Source organism: Lygodium microphyllum, chromosome 5 (genome assembly GCF_053477565.2).
Source record: "Lygodium microphyllum isolate KBCC chromosome 5, Lygodium_microphyllum_v1.1.10, whole genome shotgun sequence".
Lineage (NCBI taxonomy): Eukaryota > Viridiplantae > Streptophyta > Polypodiopsida > Schizaeales > Lygodiaceae > Lygodium > Lygodium microphyllum.
Window position 1 is genome coordinate 157,786,918 of NC_141139.1, and position 20,372 is coordinate 157,807,289.

Consider the following 20,372-nt stretch of genomic DNA (forward strand, 5'->3'; position numbering starts at 1 on the left):
CAAAGTGCTTTTACATATTTTTTTATCGAACAATGAAAATCAATTGTGTATCCTAAATGTTAAGCATTAAATTAAAGTGTACACCCAAAATCTCAACATTGATGAGTTGGATCTTTGTTCTCACAAAAGGAGTAATATCTTAGCAAGTGTCAATGGATCAATGTCTTGATTTCATGAGGTACATCAACTTAAATGTAATCCTTGCACTCCAACCATATCATGCCTTTGGTCAAATGGCAAGGTTCCAAGACAAGATAGTCCCACACTTGGTTCATGTCCGTTTTGTTCACCTACAATTGATATTTTTATTGACCCATCCTTCAAGCATTATCATCAACACATCCATCTACCCCCTTTCCCTACAATCACCTAATCATCTTAGTTATAACTAAGAGGAGAGAGATACCAATTGGGCTAGCTCTTCACATTATCTTCACTCCAATCAAGATATTTTAACGACAAGATTTTCCTCTACTAAATGCTTTTTAGGATGGCTATCAACATTTATAAGCAACCTACCAACAACTGTTAAGTTTTAGGTGAAAAGTTTGGATCATGTAAGCTTGTCATTTTCACCTAAAAAGGAGCGAATCAAGCTCAAGTATCCATGGTATTCACTAAAACCTTAGAAGAAAAGTTTACAATGAAATATCCTACGTCTATAGCCCTAGGAAACAAAGTTGTATAACAAAATATCCTATGGATATGTAAAAACCTTATTTGATTACACCACCTTATGCTAAAAGATCTCTATGGAATTGTCAAATATAACAATAACAATGAGCAAAAACTTTGTCCACACGAGAAATGAGGTCAAGAGTTTTTACTTATGATCGAACAACTCCACAATGCCTTCCTTGCCCTCAAGGGTGTAGAAGTGAGACAAAGCCCAATCACAAACATTTGAAAAGTGAACACTAAATTTAATAAAAAGGCTTAAAGCAAAGTCTAATAACATAACATAATAGATCAAACACGTTTGAAAATCAAGGCATCAATCTTTTAGAGAACTTCTCCAAGCTAAATGGAATAACACGAACTAATAGAGTCAAATGTTGTGTTAATATGTTACGACAAAAACTTGACATTGCATAGGATTTATGTTTGGTTAAATTCATTGTCAACTTCATCCCCAAATGTTAGCCATCTGCTTGGTATTAAAACTTCATAATTTCAAGGTGTCTATTAGGCATTTGTTTGGTATTAAAATGTCATAGTTTCGAGGTGTGTATTAGCCATTTGCTTGATGGCATTAGTAGTACTCCAAATGCTAATCAATTTAGACCATTAATGCGCTATGTGAATCTATCTATCGTGTAGTCCCAATCTCCCAATGATTTTCAAAGCACCGTGATTTTTAATTTTAATATTTTCAAAGCCCAATGATTTTCAAAGCAGCGTTCTATCACGAGAAGGGAATAGGTTTCCCTGTTATTTACAGGTTCTGTGAAAACGTTCCTCTATCTTACGAAATTATCAATGTGAAAGAGTCCATCTCTCTCTCTCAGTGATGCCTACTCTACTATTCTGATCTGTTCACTGTTCCCTCCATGCCAAGGGAAGGTAAATCACAAAAGTTGAACAAGATAAAGTAGATGACAGAAGAAGACATCGTTGAATTCAAGTGTCCATGTTTATTTGCAGTTCAAACCCTTGTGCCTCAGAGGCATTGGGTTCGATCTCCTCTTTGTCCGAAACGTTCACAGGTCGATCTGTGGATTTGGAACTCGCTTCAAAATCCTGTGGCTGTTCTGGCACAACATTTTCCTGTCCTGCTGTTCGCCACATATGTTGATGATTCATGTTCCTTTTGCCTCCTGGAGACAGGTTCTGCAGGTTCTTCTGCAATTGCAACACATGCTTTGTGCCGTAACCATAGCTGCCTGCTTTACCGCCACTAGCATTGGATGGTGACGGTGGCTTAAGAGGACGGTGATTCTCTATACAAGACCTTGGAGAATTGCCAGAACTGCGTTTATGGGGAGGAGGAGGTATACCACATGGCACATGATGAGGAGCAGAGGGTATGGTGATTGGCACAATGTTTCCCCTGGTCCTGAGTTCTTGGTTTGACTTGTCCAAATGGGCAGTAGGTACAGAGAACTGTCCACTAATGGCATCGCTCTTCAATGTAGTGTTGCTGCCTGTTGACAGCAAGGCAGCAGTGTCGTACGCGTCATTATTGGTTCGTTCCCGCAATGTAGCAGCTTGTTGTGTGCTCACCACTCTAGCCTGAACACAGAAATGATGATAGTGACCACCATGTGGGCACACGTTAAGCAATCCAATTATTTACAGGTTGTAAAGAGCAATCACAAGAACTTACTGTGTCAAAAAAGCCTAGCTTTGGTGAAGGCATGCGCAAACCAGATGGCCTTGTGCTGCTCATATGGGTTCCAGCTCTATCTCCTGGTACTGGGTTGTTCTTTGAATTGGAACCACTCATCTTTGCTGATACGAAGTGTGGAGGAGGCCTACTAATCCTAGACCCCTCTTGCGACTGTGAAACTGATAGTATCACCTTCCTTTCAAAGGAATTACTTTTAGCCCCTTGATTCCCATTGCTGGGCAACAATGAGCTACTAGACTTTCCCCCGATGCTCTGTTCAACCTGACTAGGAAACATGTCCTTTGTACAAGATTTTAGCAGAGAGGGCCCGCTGTTAGAGGAGGAGTTGACCTTTGCTATTTTTCCTGATCTATCATACAAAGATTGCGAATGGCTTTGCAGCACCTTTGCAGACCGAGCAGCGGGAGAACTAATGTCTGTCTTCATGACAAAGTCCTTTCTGTTGCTGTTAGGACAACCTGTAGATCAAATACCCATATTCTTGATTTTACTACTCAAAAGGCATCATCTAAGGAAAACCACTGTAATGAAGCTGAAACCATTGCAAAACCAAGACCTTTCTTAAATTGCAGTAGTTTGAAGGAGATTTAATTTTAGTATGCCGCTGTAAAGAGTCCACCCACCAAACAACCAACCATTCTTCTCCATGAAGCTAGCGAATCATCATGGCAGGTTCAAATAAAATAAAGATCTATATGAATTTTGTGCAGGCTCAATTTAAGACATATGAGAGTCAATGCCCCTATTCAAACCTATTATAGACAGTGGTGTAACTCTTCGTGCAGGAAAACTATCAATCACCTACAACCTGGGTGAAAATAGACATACAATAAGGGATGAATCACTTAGATGCTTTTTGATGCAAATGATAAAAGCACAACCTGGGTGAAAATAGACATATCACTTAGATGCTTTTTGATGCAAATGATAAACGCTCATAAGCCAACAATAACAAGCTATATATAGCTGAAGCCTTCTTGCTTCTCATCTTCAATTGCAATGATGACAATTTACATGCTGGACAAATTGATTCATTGATACCTTCGACCTTTGGGAGGTTTCTCATTCTATATCCCATCCTGTGGAGGATCCCACAATGGGATCAATGATGGATCGTGCTACCTTATGGGATCAACGTAACTCTCGAGCCAAGTCCTTTCTTCTAATGAGCTTACAGAACTTTGTTCAAATACATGTTCACAAATTGAAGGCTATTGTGAAGGTTTGGAAGAAACTCACATCTATCTATCATTGGAAGATGTTTACTTACCACATATGACTTGAGAAGAAACTTCGGATTCTCAGTATCGATGATTCTCCTTCCATGAAGGACCACATCAACAAATTGGAGGACAGAAGAGATGAGCTTGCATCTCTCAGACGAGCTATATCTTTCAAGGACATGGCCATGATTTTATTGACTCAACCGCCATCTCCAAAGTTCAATATATTCTACACCAATCTTCTAACTTCAAGGACCCAAGACACACTTCTATGGGAGGACCTTGCTCCGCTAGTCTTGGAGCATGACGAGTGGCTCAAAGATATAGGTACCAATGGATCCAACTCCACGAAGGCTCTTACCATAGGTTTAGGAGGAGGGAAGAAGATGAGGAAGCCCCAAGCTAAGAAACAAGAGGACAAGAAGCAAGCATGATTCCAAGGATTCCAAGAAGAAGCCTAAGCGCCCCCATTGTGGCAAGGACACTCATCCCGAGGAGAAGTGTTGGCAAAGGTACCCGCATTTAAAGCCCAAGGAGGGATCCAAGGATTCTAAGGCTACACCCCCTACCACAAATGTTGGGGTAAAAGGCCCTTGGGCCTGCCCGTGTACAGTGTTTGCCCATATTCTTTATTCATATATACATGAAAGTGCAATAAGGCTATCATAATATTGTTGGCAGCACTACATTATGTGCGCTCTTCTCTCCCGCGTCTCCTGCATCCCTTTCAACTGGTATCAGAGCCACTCCTTCGCGAGCTCTTCCCAGCATCTACACGAGGTATGAGAGCTTGCTTCTCACTCAGTTCTCAGCCATTCTTTGACATGAACAACAGGGTTTCATGAAGAGGCAGTCATAGCTTCCATCATTGAAGCTTGTTCTCTTCACCTCTTGCTTGGACTTGTCCGAGGCTTGTGTAGGCCTATTGTAGGCCTTCATTGGGCTCTTACTTATCCCCTACCCACCTTGATTTGGCCCCTCAAGTACAACAACATGCTCACGTTTTACTTACGTATGTTTACAAAAATTGCTCAAAAATCACTCTTTTTGTCATATCTCGAACATTCGGAACCCGATTCAGGTAAGGTAAGAGTCTAAGTTGGGGTTTTGGCACACTTCGGACGCGATGGTGATGTCGGACTTACCAAATTCTGATAACAGAATATTCTGCAACAGATTCCAGGTCTGAGACAGCATGTATTTGTATGCCTATAGCTTATGTGATGCTTCTACTAATGTCTATTGATACCGGATCACTTGTGGATGTTATGCCTCTTATATGAGGTGCATTTAGAGCTGATTTAGCTCAGCCATTGACTGTTTTGAACAGTCCTAGATCTGTCCAAAACAGGGCAACCACCTGTTACTTCAATTTTATGCTTACAGGTCTTGACATTTGATGCCCGATTATGCCCGGTTGGTGCCTATACATGCGGGAATGTATGCCTATGGTTTGCCTATGGATTTGAGCTTAGATTGAGCATTATTTTACTCAGTTTTGGACTGTTATTTGCTGCTGAAAACTTCAGCACTGAAGCTATTTATGCTACAGTTGGGTTATGCCTATTGGTCACGGGGTGCTCCCAACTACTCGGTATGATGTCATGATATATTTGGACTATGCCACATGTCTTGTTTATGCTCCGGAATGCTTTTGAGCTGAGATTAGAGCTTAATTTGGGTTTGACTGTCGCTTCTTTGCAGCTGGCATTTCATCTATGACATGGTTTATGCCTAGGCTATCTAGTACGGGTTATGATGTCTTGGTGAATGCTTTATGCCTTGGCTGTGGATGGCAGTTGTTTGAGCTCGTCTCAACATTCATTTGAGTATTTCCTTGAGCAATTGGACATTGACTTGGCTTTTTCCGTTATGACTTGGCTTTTTTTCCGTTATGACCTTGGATGTTATATGGGATTTAATGCTCTGATTATGGATCTTGACTATTACTTGGATGCACATACAGGTATTGAGGAGTGAACTGCTCCCTTGTTTTGGCAATTGCGTATTGAGTTGTGATTGCTCGTTTGCATTTGATATACGGGATATTTACTAATCAGTGGACTTGGATAGTGCTTGGGATTTACAGTTATGGCCGTCCTGCTTCTCTATTGTATGGCATCTATGCTATTTGGGCTGCTATTACCCGTGTATGTCAGGGAGTAGTTGATCTTTATGGCCACCCGTGTATGCACATGGTCTGCTGCTGTATTTTACATAGCCTCTTACCTGGATGCTTTTACACAGATATTTGGGCTTTTATTGAAGCTTGATTCTTGCAAGTTTATTTGCCACCTACCGTTCTTGGCTGGACATATATGTCAGTACATGATATAAAACACTGCAAAGTTATGTATACTCCTATGTTTCGGGGATGCTTATGCATTTATGGCTCCGAGGCATACTGACTTTTATGGCTGCGAGCTACAGTGGTTGGATATATCATACTTTTGTTTGCTAGGCTTGTCCGTGTGGGAGCTTTTGTATCCGTGGTTGATGCCTTTGTGTTCTCCCCTTCTGGTTTGAATGAGTCCCCTTTGTAGTATACTATGACGACTTTCAGCTCTTCTAGTCATACAGACAGTCCTCTTGACGAGCTTGTTCTCTCTGATGAGAGCTCCCCTGATTCTTTGAGCTCCTTGGATATATTGGACAGCCCTACTCATGCTATTACAGAGCAGTTGTCCTCTTCTACAGGTTTTACGGGTTCTGTTTGCTTTCATTGTGGAAATACAGGGCATGTGAAGCGTAAATGCTTCAAGTGGATTAGAAAGCAGAAAAGATTGCGCCACACTAGACATGAGAGCAGAGTCAGTGATACAGTAGGTGAGACCACTGTTGATAGTGGTATGGTGCATATAGTTACCCATGATGATGCAGCTGAGCCTAGACTCCTAGCATCGTGTTATCCTGTAGATTACTTGCTCAGTGATACGACCTATACCTTTGATTGGCTTTTAGACAGTATGGCATCTTATCATGTTACTCGGCATAGAGCTTGGTTCTCTTCTTACAGGGAGGTTGACGAATGCATTTCTTTGGGCCTTGAGCAGGATTGTCATATTATTGGTACAGGGGATGTACACTTGGCTTTGCCAAATGGATCTTCTCTTATGCTCTGTGATGTCTTGCATATACCTACGCTCAATAAGAGCCTGATCTCTGTCAGTCAATTGCATGGTGCAAGATATTATATGTCTCTTGGGGATACTTCATGGAAAATCCGTCGTGGTTGCTTGGTATTGGCCAGAGGTGCTAGATATGGCAATGATTATATAGTGCATGTCTCTCATGTGAAAGATTCTATGATTGCAATTACACAGATACGACATGCATTGTTATGGCATTGTTGCCTAGGCCATGTACGTCACACTGAGATGGATGCTTTATGTGATATGGGCTTATTGCTTGCTCTCCCCATGCTACTTGCCCTCATTGTACTCATGGTCCGTACAGAGCCTCTTTGACTTATGGCGATCGTGTGAGACATGCTCCTCTAGATCTAGTCCATGTTGCAGTATATGGACCTATGCCTTCCCAATCACTTGGTGGAGTGTTGTATTTTGTGACCTTCATGGATCATGCTACCCACCGTGTTTGGGCTTACCCTTTGGTACGGATTGAGGATGTTGTTACTATGCTTGGCAGGTTTATGGATTTTGCTGGTAGCATGCCTAGATACTTGCAGATGGATTATGAGAGTCATACTATCTCTCCCAGCTTATGGATCTCTTATCAACAATATGGCATTGATTTCTTATGCCCACGGTATTATGGGATTGCTCATGGCATGTGGCTGACTTTACAGGCAAAGATTGCGTCTATACTTACCACAGCTAGGTTGTCTTATGGCTTTTGGGCTGAGGCTCTTATGATGGTAGTCTACTTGGTTAATCGGACGTCGTGTTTCTCTTTGGATGTTATTACTCCGCATGAGGCATGAAGTGGCATGAGACCCTCCTATGATCACTTGAGGATGTTTGGCTGCCAAGCATCTGTCAGTATGCCACGTGAGCCTATGTCTCGCAGATACATACTCCTTGGTTATGGAGATGGTGACTTTACAGCTTACAGGTTTTGGGATTTAGATGCCCAGCAGGTTCTATGCAACCGTTATGCCGTCTTTTATGAGACGCAGACACCTCTTAGGCCTCTTGATGCGCGTTCAGTGCGCTTTATGGCTGATTCTACAGCTGTATATCTGTCTTCCGCTTTGCTGAGACCGCATACTGTCTTGATACCCCGTTTGACTTGTATTCGGGATGCTGGCCCTCTTTCGATGATTGACCTTGGAGAGTCTGTATGCTCTCCGCTGTCTTTTATGCGATGCGTTGATGCTATGCGTCACTCTGATGCTTTACAGCCGTACACTTATGAGTTGTGTTGCTTGCTTCATGGAAAGCAGTCATGGATTGCTCTATTGTCTAGAGCTATGGGATCGCTTATCTCCTGGATGTCATGGACTCAAGGATGCTTGACTCCTCTTGTGAGAAGGTTCCCGCCACTTATTGCACAGCTCGCTTTCCGATTGGGCGTTGGGTGAGATGTCATGATTCCTTACCCTGACTCTTTTCTTTTGTTTTGTTTTTTTATTCCCTAGCCCATTGGCCTTTTAGTGGAAAGTTATTGGGGTAAAAGGCCCTTGGGTCTGCCCATGTACAGTGACCGCCCATATTCTTTATTCATATATATATGAAAGTACAATAAGGCTGTCATAACATTGTTGACAGCACCTACATTGTGTGTGCTCTTCTCTCCCGCGTCTCCTGCATCCCTTTCAACAAAGTCTATCTTCATACACTTGTTCAAGGTGGAGAATATGGCACTTGCTTCTTCTTTTTAAAAGAAGCCCTAGCTCGTGGATAGTGAAGGCTCGTCTCACATGACTTACCACCAGAATTGGCTTCAAGACATGAGATCCAAAGGGGAAGCCGTCACCATTGGTGACAACTCTTTCGTCCCTGTGCATGGTGTGGGAACCATTCCCCTATTACCCGGTCGGCATACTTCGTCGGTCAAAGTCCTCTATGTACCAAATTTGGGTTTTAGCCTCTTGTCTATCCATGGTCTTACACAACTACGTACCGAAGTCATCTTCACTCAAGATACAGTCACAATGGAGAATGCATCTACAAGTGCTGCTCCTCGGACAAATACATAGACGGTGGGCTCTACACACTCACAATTCCCTTCTAAGGCCAATTTATTGCCTTTCTTGAGGCTACCTTGGAGGCCACTCATTTCACACGTTTCCAACTAGACATGCATCTCACTCTTCTTCTTTGGGTGCTTCTTTACCCCATCAATATAAACATCTTGGGGTGACAGAGGGAAATATTATTCTCTTGGTGCTTACACGATTTTGGTCACTTGTATTGATATAAGATATGCTGAAAGCTTTGGCTCTCATTCAGCAATTCCATATAGCCTATTCAAGTGGAAATTTTTTTAGACTTTAAAGGTACTCAAGGCAACTAGTTGTTTAAATGGTAATTCATAACAATGGTGGATTATTCTCTCTTTTTTCTTTTTGTTTTTGTAAGGCAAGGCAACATAGTTGTCTACTTGGGTAGAGATTAAGTAATTTTTATGTTCTATCTAGCTTACAAACAATTTTGAAGTGGATGTAATGACAACATGGCATATAGATGCAACACAATGTGAGACTCTTGAGAAATACAACCAAAAGACTTGGAAGGCTTTGATGCCCGTTAGCTAAGTTACACCATGTTGTGCCATTGTCGAAGCAAATATAGAAATATTATTGTGGGTCTTCCAATGGGATTAGTAACAAATCTACATGGACAAATGTGACCAATATTGCAAAGTTGATTGCGAATGCTACTACACTTATGCATTGTTCAATGGAAAACATCTGGCTTCAAGGACAGCAAGTCCAACATCACGAAGAAAGTAGATAAGGCAAGGAATCTATAACGCCTAGATCTCAACTTACACACATGACATGGCACAAGTATTCAAGCATAGGCAAACATGATGAGATGGATATTAAATGCACCTCCATCCTACAAAGCCAAACAAGCTCATCCCCAAGCTTGGTTACAGATTGACTGTAAATGCTACTACACTTATGCATTGTTGAATGGAAAAACATTTGGCTGCAAGGGCAACAAGTCCAACATCACGAAGAAAGTAGATAAGGCAAGGAACCTATAGCGAGCATTCAAGCATAGAAAAAGATAATGAGATGAATATTAAATGGACCTCCATCCTACAAAGCCAAACAAGCTCATCCCTAAGCTTGGGAGCCAACATCAAACGACAAACCAAGTCTCTACCACCTAAGTTGGTGTTCCATACCATCCACCCATAACAATATGGATGTGTTGGTAAAGCCAACTAGGGTCTCAAGTCTTACTGTGTTTATCACATGATGCAATGAGCCTTGGGTTCCATGTATAGAATCCAATTGCCCTAGAATGTCCTAAGTGCATTCACACCACAAGACCAATTAGTCTTCCTAAATCTTATGACACATTTACACTTAGTGACCTTTAGTGACCAAATGATTGGTGGTTGATGGCCAATACTGCAAGCTTCCATCCATGATATCCAAGGATGTAACAATTATCCCTTTATGAATGATTGTGGTCATCAATAATATCCCTAGTATTGAAGTAAACAAAGCAACTCTTAAGTGAGCATATTGACTCCCATGTGTCCTCAATCTAAGTAGATATCAAACTTACACATGGCATGGCATAATCCGTAAAAGCATAGAAAGAAACATAACAAGATTAGCATTAGCCTAACCGCCCAATCATAGAGCCAAACAAAGCTCAACCCAAAACATGGGAGATAACAAATGGCCCAAACCAATGCCCATACAACTGATGACTCATTGTTGTGCACGATTGTCTCATGACTTCGTATATGGTTTCCATTTCCCGAGCATACTTCTAACTTCTCTCTTTGCAAAGTTCTTGTGTTCTTGTATTTCTCTCTTTTGTCACAATCTCTCATGTTGTGCACTCTGCTTTGTATTGGGTGCCTTTATGGGCAATTGAGCAGCCCATTTAGGGCTATCCATTTGTCTTGGATCTCGTCCTAGTGCCTATATATACTCCACTCCTCAACTCTTGTTGTATCGGATCACATCGACTTAGAGAGATGGAGATTGGAGATACTAGTGGTCACCACACGTCATTCACTTGTGTGGTTTGTATACACTACATCTCATGTAGTGTGTTGCAGGCTCCATTGCCCATTCATTTGTTTTTTGAACTCTTGTCTTCCCTCTTTCATTGTTCATGCCCAACATCGACTTTAACTGTAAAAAGAGCCATCCATCATACATAACAACTCAAAACAAAACTCTGGCAATCAATGTTAATACCCATGTTGATGTGGTACATAAATCCATAATAAACAATGATTACAAAAGTCGCGAGGCATTTAGGGTATGGCATTTGTGAAAGTTTAAAACAAGTGTTTTGTACGTTTATGAAACGCCTAGGTGTAAAACAAGTTTTCTAACCTCATGAAATGGGTTTCTTGGCAACTATGATGGACGTATTGAACAAGGGTTATAATCACAAAGATTGTTGAATATGGTTCTATCATCCCTACATGAGTTGCATTTTGGCAATATAGCTTTCCATTTTCTAATTCAAATTTGTGAGAGTTGAATGGGATGCTCCTCAATGTGGTAGTATAAAAATTAAAGGTTGATCTTCCTTGAAGGCAAGTCCCAATCTCATTGGCAACATGAGCAAGTATTACCCTCCAAGGATATTGTACAACAATCTTGTCCTCAACAAGATTGTGACGTGGATCACTACATGAGTTCACATGGTTCTTTGCCTAACCCAAGCCAATGTTTGGAAGGGCACAACTCTGTGTGTGTGTGTGTGCGCGCGCGCGCAAAGTGTACTTCCTTAGGGGGGGGATGGAAATGGACAAGTTCTATTGACACCACATTCATTAAACACTGTGAACTACAAGAAGCATCTTAAAAGCCCAACTAATTAAGATGTTCCTCCTCAACCCAATTCATTTTGGCCATGTTGATGCTGCCACCTTCAGTCCCACCATAAGGTGATCAATTAGTGTTGTCCCTGGACATTCAGATGAGCACTAGTAGCATTGGTACCAGTGGTTACGAAGTGACTTAGTGCGAATGCACTAAGGACACTTTGAGGTTAGGGCAGTCAAGTAGGACTCAAGGCCCTACAAAGCAGTGAGCACATTCATTGTGTGACCACCACTCTAAGACTCTTGGCCCATTGGCCGACGCATCCATACACTCGGATGGTGTGGGCTAGTGGTATGGGACACCAACCCTTGGGATGTGGTTTATGACCCATAGAGTTGCTAGCTCCTAGGCTTGAGGGTGAGCCTATTTGGCTCTACAGGTTGGAGGTGAGCTTGATGTCTAGTCCCTTGCATTGTGAGTTTGGCTTACATCGTGTCTCGTGTGTAGGTTGGATCCTATGGGGACATTTCAATTAGCTACACATCACTTGCAAGGAGTCCCTTGAAAAGCCCAAACTCCCAATTAACTACCATATAGCTGTTAGAGATCATTGCCAGGCAGGCAGGATTGCCTGGGCTGCACAGTCGGACTGTGCAGTCGGACTGCCACGTGGCAGTCCGACTGCCTGCAGCCCAGTCGGCTGCATTTAATGCAGCAGTCGGCTGCATTTAATGCAGCCGACCTGCCCTATTTTCTGGCGCCCCATTTCAGGCAATTTTTTCGGCTATATATTGCCGACGTTTCCAGCAGTCTGCCCACTCTTCTCTATCGCAGATTACAGACCGGTGCTGTGCAGTTTTCTGTCTCTGTTCACAGATTTCAGACAGCAGACAGTGCAGACTGCAGCAGACTTCGAGGTGGACAGCAGGTCGCATCGTCGAGGTGGAGACACGCAGTCCAGCGCACTACGCCCGTGTATATCTTTGTATTCAGCATTCTTTATACAGCAGATCTTCATTGTACACTGTCTCTTTCTCTCCCTTCTCTCTCTGCGTTCTCTCTCTCTCAATCCTACGCTTCCGCACCGCTGCACTCTGACATGGTATCAGAGCAGTGTTTGAGGGCTGACTGAGCGCAGAATCAACCTGAAGAGGAGTTTCCATCGCGACACAAATTTGCGTCTTTTGCGTTTAAGGGCAGACAGGAGGGCTGCGCCTTGGAACAAGGCTGAAACGAGTGTGGGCGCACAGGAAAGGAGTACAGGTGGTGGATTTGCTGCTGTTTACTGCTGTTTGACGCGGAGAAAGTTTGAGTTTTCAACCTAAAAGTGCAGGTTTTGCTTTTTCATCGCCTCCGGCAGGTGAAGAAGCTTCAAGACGCGGAAGAGCCTTAGCAGGCTGAGTTTACCCAGTCAGAGGGGGCTGCTTTTGCGTTTGAGAAGGCATTCCAGGTGAAGATGTCTACAGAGATGGACTTGGAGTTCCAGGCGATTATGGACCGGAAGGTGCCTGTCTTACCGGCTCTTCCTACAGATCAGAAGCTCGACGGCGACAACTACCGCATATGGCGTGTTATGATGTTGACCATCCTTGAGTCCTATGATTTAGCGGAGTTGGTACAGGAGGATATTGACCGGCCTTCGGTAAGAGATGAGCCCAAACTCTCTTCCGATGCTCGTGCGGAGTTGGCCAAGGCCCAGTCTCATTGGGACAAACTGAATGCCAGGATTCGATCCTTTCTCTTTCTATCATGCACTACAGCCGTGATCGCTCACATCGAGCACTTGACGGTGGCTCGTGAGATATGGCTGGAGCTTGATCAAATGTACAATCGGATGACCCTGATGAAGAGGGTTTCTTTGGAGGTCCAGATGCGGACTTTATCCGTCAATAAGTCTTCTTCGCTAAGGGAACACATTAACAAGCTAAGGCAGCTACAGATGCAGGTTCAGAATGCGGGGAAGCCGATTTCCTCCGAAGACATGGCGATCACACTCTTGTCCCAGTTGCCGCCACGATTCGGTACATTTTACTCTGCCCTTATTGCTTCAGGGCGAGAGTCTACTCTTCGGTGGGAAGAGTTGGTTCCTATGGTTTTGGACCAAGAGGAACAGTTAAAGGGACAGAATGCTTCCAAGACGGAGGCGTTGACAGGTCAAGCCTCTCAGAAGAAGGGGAAGGACCAAAAGAAGAAGAAGGGGGATAACAAGTCCAAGAAGGACAAGGAGAAGGACAAGGACAAAGACTCCACATGCCATATTTGTGGAAAGACTGGCCATTGGAAGAAGGATTGCCCTGACAAAGACTCGAAGGACACCAAGATGAAGGAAACCAAGGATTCTGGAGCAGTGGCTGCACCCTCATCAGCTGCATTTCTACATCTAGTTGTCATTGAGGACGCTTCACCGAATGCTTCTGATGCTGCGATGACGGCTCCCCAAGCTCGAGAGTGGATTGTTGACAGTGGTGCCTCACGGCACATGACTCCTTTATCAGATGGTGTTACCCAGCTGTGACCTTCGCGTGGGCAGGTTCTCATTGGAGACAGCTCTTCAGTTTCTATTGCAGGTCGGGGTAAGATGCAGCTTATTCCGGATGGACGAGGTGGCACCCATACCTCAGAGGTTTTGCATGTACCAGGATTAGGGTACCATCTCCTTTCAGTTCATAAGATTTGCTCCCTTGGTCTTTTGGTGGAGTTTGACAGTTCTACTGTGCGAGTCCTTGATCGTGAATCGAGGAAGGTTCTATCATCTGGATATGAGGAGAACGGCATTTACAAACTGAAGTCTTCCACTGCCCTCTCTACTCTTCTTCTTACCTCACAGTCACAGTCTGAATTATGGCATGCTCGGTTTGGTCACCTGAACTATGACTATCTTCGGAGGGCGTCACGTGGACAGCTTGTTCGAGGGTTGCCGGATATAGTGGTGAGCCAGCAGCCATGTGTCTCCTGCATAAGGGGGAAGCAGCATAGGGATGCCATTCCCCACACAGCTTCGCGGCGGTCTACTTCACCGATGGAGCTAGTATCTACGGATCTATGTGGCCCTATGAGGAATGAGTCCCTGCGTGGGAGCTCGTACTTCATGCTGATCATGGATGACTACAGCAGGATGACATGGGCCTACTTTTTGGCACTAAAGTCAGAAGCTTTCTCGCACTTCAAGGATTGGCTTCTCTTTGAGGAGAACCGATCAGGCCGGAAGTTGAAGACCTTGCGATCCGACAAGGGAGGTGAATTTGTGTCTAATGAATTTGCTCGGTTTTGTGCAGATAGAGGAATTCACCAGGAGTTTGCCAATACCAATACTCCTCAAGAAAATGGTATTCTAGAACGGAAGAACCGCAGTGTGATCGAGATGGCGCGCACCATGATGGAGCACCGACAGACCCCTCAGGTTCTGTGGGCCGAGGCTGTGGCTACTGCAGTTCACATCCTTAATCGATCCCCTACTTCGGCCGTGGAAGGGATGACTCCATTTGAGGCTTATTTTGGGACGAAGCCAAATGTTTCTTACTTTCGGGTCTTTGGGTGTGATGCCTATGTTCACATTCCCAAGGCTCACCGTGACAAATTTGAAGCGGCTTCCCGAAAACAGGTATTTGTTGGCTACAGCTCCCAGTCCCAAGGCTACCGACTGTATGATCCCGTCAAGCGGGATGTATATACTAGCCGTGATGTGCGGTTTGTGAAGGTTCCGGCTTCTTCAACGGGTGAGGAGCACCCCGTTCTTGGAGATCCAGGGGAGAGTTGGGCTCCTTCTACAGTTCCACTGGAGCCCGTGCCTTTTGATTATGATTCTGTTTCTGACACAGAGTCTACTGTTCCACCGGACCCTTCTGAGGAGTTACCACCGGTGGACATTCCAGAGTCTTCTACTCATGGAGAACGACGAGGGGAGGTTCGGCCTCCTCCTCGCTGGGCCCGTGACACACTCCGTGATTCAGGAATCGAGGGGGTTCCTGAGGAGTGGGGACCGCAGGATGGTCCGCGGCGGTCACGGAGGCACCAGGCGCATTCTTCGGAGCTTGTTTGCTCCAATTATTGTTTGATGTCCCGTGTTATGCAGGATCGAGAGCCCACCTCCGTGAAGGAGGCTTTACAGTCCGCCCCATGGAAGAAAGCTATGGAAGCTGAGTTGGAGGCTATTGAGAGGAATGGCACTTGGTCACTTGTGCCACGCCCCCCGAAGAAGGTGATTGGAGTCAAGTGGGTCTTCAAGACCAAATATCTCAGTGATGGTACTTTGGATAAGCACAAGGCTCGCCTTGTTGCTAAGGGTTTTGCCCAGCGCCCAGGGATTGACTGTCATGACACCTTTGCCCCCACAGCTCGTATGGCAACCATCAGAGCTGTTCTTGCTTTGGCTGGCCATAGGAGATGGCCTGTTTATCAGTTGGATGTGAAGTCGGCCTTCCTGAATGGTGATTTGAAGGAGGAGATCTACGTTGAGCAGCCTCCTGGCTTTGGTTCTTCAGATGGAAAAGTCTACAGGTTGAAGAAGGCCCTGTATGGTCTCAAGCAGGCCCCGCGAGCTTGGAACGAGAAGATTGATTCGTTCCTCCAGACTCAGTTGGGATATCGGCGGTCCAAGGCCGATCCGCAGCTGTATGTTCACACTTCCGAGGATGGTTGTGTGCTGTTTATATTATATGTTAATGATTTGATTGTCACAGGTGATGATGCACAGCAGGTCCAGGAGACAAAGTCAGCGTTACATCGGACGTTCGAGATGACGGATTTGGGGCTACTCCATTTCTTTTTAGACCATGAGATTTATCAGTCTCAGAGGGGGATCTTTCTCTCCCAACAGAGATATGTACAGGAGCTCTTGGTGTCTTTTGAGATGGAAGATTATCGGGCCCTCTCTACTCCTATGGATCCGAACTGGAAGGCCACTTCCCATTCAGCTTCTCCTTTGGCGGATGCGTCCCGCTATCGACAGTTGATAGGGTCCTTGATTTGGCTTCTCAACACGAGGGTTGATCTATGTTTTGCTGTTGGGCTCTTGGCAGGGTTCATAAGTGAACCTAAGACGGTGCATTGGCAGGCTGCTCAGAGGATACTTCGGTATCTGAGGGGGACGTCTGATTTGGGGATTCATTACCCCGCAGGGACAGATGGGTCAGATCTCGTACTTGCAGGTTGGAGCGACTCAGATTGGGCCGGTGACGTGGACCACAGCCGGTCTACAACAGGTTACTGCTTTACTTTGGGTGCAGGTGTTATTTCATGGAGTAGCAAGAAGCAGCCCACGGTAGCCCTTTCGTCTACTGAGGCGGAGTATCGGGCCGTGTCTTCCACCACATGCGACGTTGTGTGGCTTCGGAGATTGTTGGAGGAGCTTGGGTGCCCCCAGACTCGTCCTACATTGCTGCGATGTGACAATGAAAGTTGCATTGCCTTAGCGAGGAACCCTGTTTTTCATGCCCGGACGAAGCACATTGAGATTCAGTACCACTTCATCTGAGAAAAGCTTCTGGATGATACCATCACTGTGGAGTATTGCAAGACGGAGGATAATCTTGCGGATTTGTTTACGAAGGCGCTTCCTCAAGCTCTACTTCGGCAACATTCCAGATCCCTCAGGCTTCTGCCCTGCCCCGGCTCTGAGAGGGGGTGTTAGAGATCATTGCCAGGCAGGCAGGATTGCCTGGGCTGCACAGTCGGACTGTGCAGTCGGACTGCCACGTGGCAGTCCGACTGCCTGCAGCCCAGTCGGCTGCATTTAATGCAGCCGACCTGCCCTATTTTCTGGCGCTCCATTTCAGGCAGTTTTTTCGGCTATATATTGCCGACGTTTCCAGCAGTCTGCCCACTCTTCTCTGTCGCAGATTACAGACCGGTGCTGTGCAGTTTTCTGTCTCTGTTCACAGATTTCAGACAGCAGACAGTGCAGACTGCAGCAGACTTCGAGGTGGACAGCAGGTCGCATCGTCGAGGTGGAGACACGCAGTCCAGCGCACTGCGCCCGTGTATATCTTTGTATTCAGCATTCTTTATACAGCAGATCTTCATTGTACACTGTCTCTTTCTCTCCCTTCTCTCTCTGCGTTCTCTCTCTCTCAGTCCTACGCTTCCGCACCGCTGCACTCTGACAATAGCTTCTTACCTAAGCTCCAGCTCCCACCCATGTTGATGTTGCCATCTCTAGTGCTGTTACTAAGCAACCTCCTCTTCCATTATCTTAGGGACATAGTTTTGTTGACTGAGAGTCAAGTTGCTCCTGCTATCCTGCTCATTTAAACCTAGCATTGCTGCAATCTTCTTCCTTTTGAATTTATAGCAAAAATGTTCTACATGGCAAAAGAAGCATGTCATTAAAAGGAATAAAGCACAACATATAGAGGAGCATCTACAGTTGTTGATTTGCAACCAAGGCTAGAAGAAGTATTGATTAACAATTAACAAACTAGGCATCAATAGAAACAATTGAGAAGTGCATACTTTTAGACAGCAGCAATGGGATTTGAGTCATACCTGAAACATGAGATCCAGAACTCTTTTTTGAGTTATTTTCAACACGTTTTTTGGCAAGTGTTGATTGAGCATCAGTGACTTCTCTGCGAGCTCTCACAAGTGATTTCTCCTGCAATAGGAATGATTTCTATCTCCAAAATTACAGCTCAGAAACAAAGTTTTAAGAAAAGATTGGAAGCACACCCAGTATCTAAAAATGGAAAATGGACCTGCTTGGCAGACGTAGGTTGCAGCCTTGGAGATTGTATACCCACTCCATGTTTCACAGAAACTGCCATTTAACAGGGATATAGGAATACACATTTAAGCATGTGTTTGTCTAATGGTTGAAAAGGCAGAGAGAGAACCACTTAAATCTATTGTCATTTGATTGCATACCTTTGCCAGTGTTTACAAGCTGTTTGGATGTTATGCTACCAGTGCTGCTGCGAGGGCTGCAAACAACCGAGCCACTTCCAGATGAACTGGCATGAATTTTTTGATTATCACCAGAAACTGTGGAGGAAGATAAGGAGGAAATCTCAATCTTGGGGATCATAGTTGGCTTGATGATCTTTGAGTTATAGGTCCTGTTTTTATAGCTGCCTGGTTTCGGCATGTCTGGGGGCTTTCTAAACGTTTTGTTGACAATTGAGAGTTCTTCAGTATCAAGTACTCCTATCCACAAAGCCACAAGCCAATTAGGCCAAAAAACTACTTTATCCAAACAGTGGCCAGCAAGCATACTATATTTGATAAGCACCTTCTTCAGTGAAAAAAGCATTGTTCCAAGCCAAACTCTTCCGCAGATTGACACCTGTTTTCTTCTTTTTCTTTTTCAAAACAGGCTCTTCTGTGGCTTCAGGAGATGGCAGTTCTTTTTCTGGCAACGTCTCTTCAACAACTTTGGCAGCATTCTGAACTTCTTGTCCAACAATTTCTGCCACAACCAATAATCATGGAAAGCTAATCAGAAACCAGCATATGAGTTTGCATTAGCATCCAGAACCAAGAAAAAGGAAAACATATTCACCATGGTTATGATCTACTGCTGAAAATCATGGCAAAATAATGGTATTTTCAACCCAGGACTGGGACATTGGCTCCCATGGTTCTTATCTCAAATATGACTGAGATGGTAAACCTTCATTTTCAGGGGTTGGTTACACAATTCACTTCATTTCCAGATGTTGGTCACACGATTCACTGGAGGATGCTATTCTTGAATCTTTAAGGACTCTAAAATATTCAGAATTTGCAAAAAATTATAGCAGTATTTGCTTATGAGTAGTAGTCTCTGCTGAAATGCCTCTGGTATCGCTAGGTGAATGTTGCTGATAGTTGATAACGATGAGCCTTAACGCAACACTCAAATACCTCTATTCATCTGCCCCTCCAAACACTTCCTTTCTAAATAAACCAAAAGGAAACATGCAGGCAAAAATGACGAAATCAAAAGAAATGCCCTGCGGTAACCAACCAATCAAACACATGAACTACAGGAAGAATAACTACATTTCACCTGAAAGGGAAACTTGCACCTCGTTATGGATATTCTGCAGCGGCTGAAGCAAGCTGTCGTCTTCCAGAGAGACGTCAATGAGGGAGGCGGTATCCAGACCAAGATGTGACCGTCTCAATTGCGAGCGAGGAGGGGATTTTCCAGAAGGCCGAGTCATCTCTCCCGAAATTATGTGCGCTGCTAGGGTTTTCTTGACTCTGATTTTTATCAGTTCCTGTCCATGTTTTCGATCCGCCTCTCTGAGAAGGATGCAGCAGGTTTGCCCTGATACTCTATACTGATCAGGAACTGTCTACTGTGGTCTAGGGTTTCTTTGAGGCAGGAATCCTTTCTCCTTCTTTGGTGCACCTGTCGTAATGGAGACACAGCTGCGCTCGCTCGCTCGCTCGCTCGCTCTCTCTCTCTCTCTCTCTCTCTCTCTCCAACGTTCAGTATCCTGCTTTGAATTCGAAAAAATGGCCCACGAATCATCTTGGGGCGCCCACACACACACACCCGCCCGCAGTCATTTTGCCCCTCTCGAATGCCCTTAATACAAAACGTTGTAAAGCATATGACCATGGGAATTTCATCAATCACCACCACACGTGGAGCCACTTAGTGTATACAAAAAATCGTCTCCATGAGCATTCATGAAATTTCAAGGTTCGGTGTCAGGTTGTGTACTTATCATTCACTTAGAAGGGTTCACTCACATTGTTCTTGTTTGCTCCTGCATAACTTTTAGTGCCCAATTCGATGGTTCTTCCACTGGTTTCCAAAGATGGCAAAAGAGTTTCAAATGTTTCTTCGTTTATAGGGGGAAGGCTAGAGAGCAACATGTTTGAGCAAAAAGATTATCTAGACATGAGATTGCAGGTTATAGGCTTGATTAGTTTG

At 44.4% G+C, this 20,372-nt stretch overlaps 1 protein-coding gene across 2 annotated transcripts; it reads right to left on the reverse strand.

Moving 5' to 3' along the window:
* Positions 1-1,314: 1,314 nt before the first annotated feature.
* Positions 1,315-19,937, reverse strand: LOC148036587 (uncharacterized). Of its 2 annotated transcripts, none has more exons than XM_087678575.1 (7): positions 19,494-19,937; positions 18,735-18,911; positions 18,371-18,649; positions 18,202-18,263; positions 17,993-18,101; positions 2,327-2,808; positions 1,315-2,232 (listed from the first exon to the last, which is right to left on the reverse strand). In XM_087678575.1, the coding sequence occupies exons 1-7, from the start codon at positions 19,648-19,650 to the stop codon at positions 1,621-1,623; spliced, it is 1,878 nt and encodes a 625-aa protein (XP_087534701.1). In that variant the 5' UTR covers positions 19,651-19,937; the 3' UTR covers positions 1,315-1,620. The 2 variants fall into 2 exon arrangements, with proteins under 2 accessions (XP_087534701.1, XP_087534700.1); XM_087678574.1 differs by having other exon boundaries at positions 17,993-18,119.
* Positions 19,938-20,372: the final 435 nt, after the last annotated feature.

Bases quoted from the DNA above. Each gene is read 5' to 3' on its own strand.
- LOC148036587 (XM_087678574.1), bottom strand. From the start codon at position 19,650: ATGACTCGGCCTTCTGGAAAATCCCCTCCTCGCTCGCAATTGAGACGG. The intron at 18,912-19,493 runs GTGAAATGTAGT...TGGTTGTGGCAG, and splicing joins GGTGCAAGTTTCCCTTTCAG to AAATTGTTGGACAAGAAGTT. The intron at 18,264-18,370 runs GTATGCAATCAA...GTTAAATGGCAG, and splicing joins GCTTGTAAACACTGGCAAAG to TTTCTGTGAAACATGGAGTG.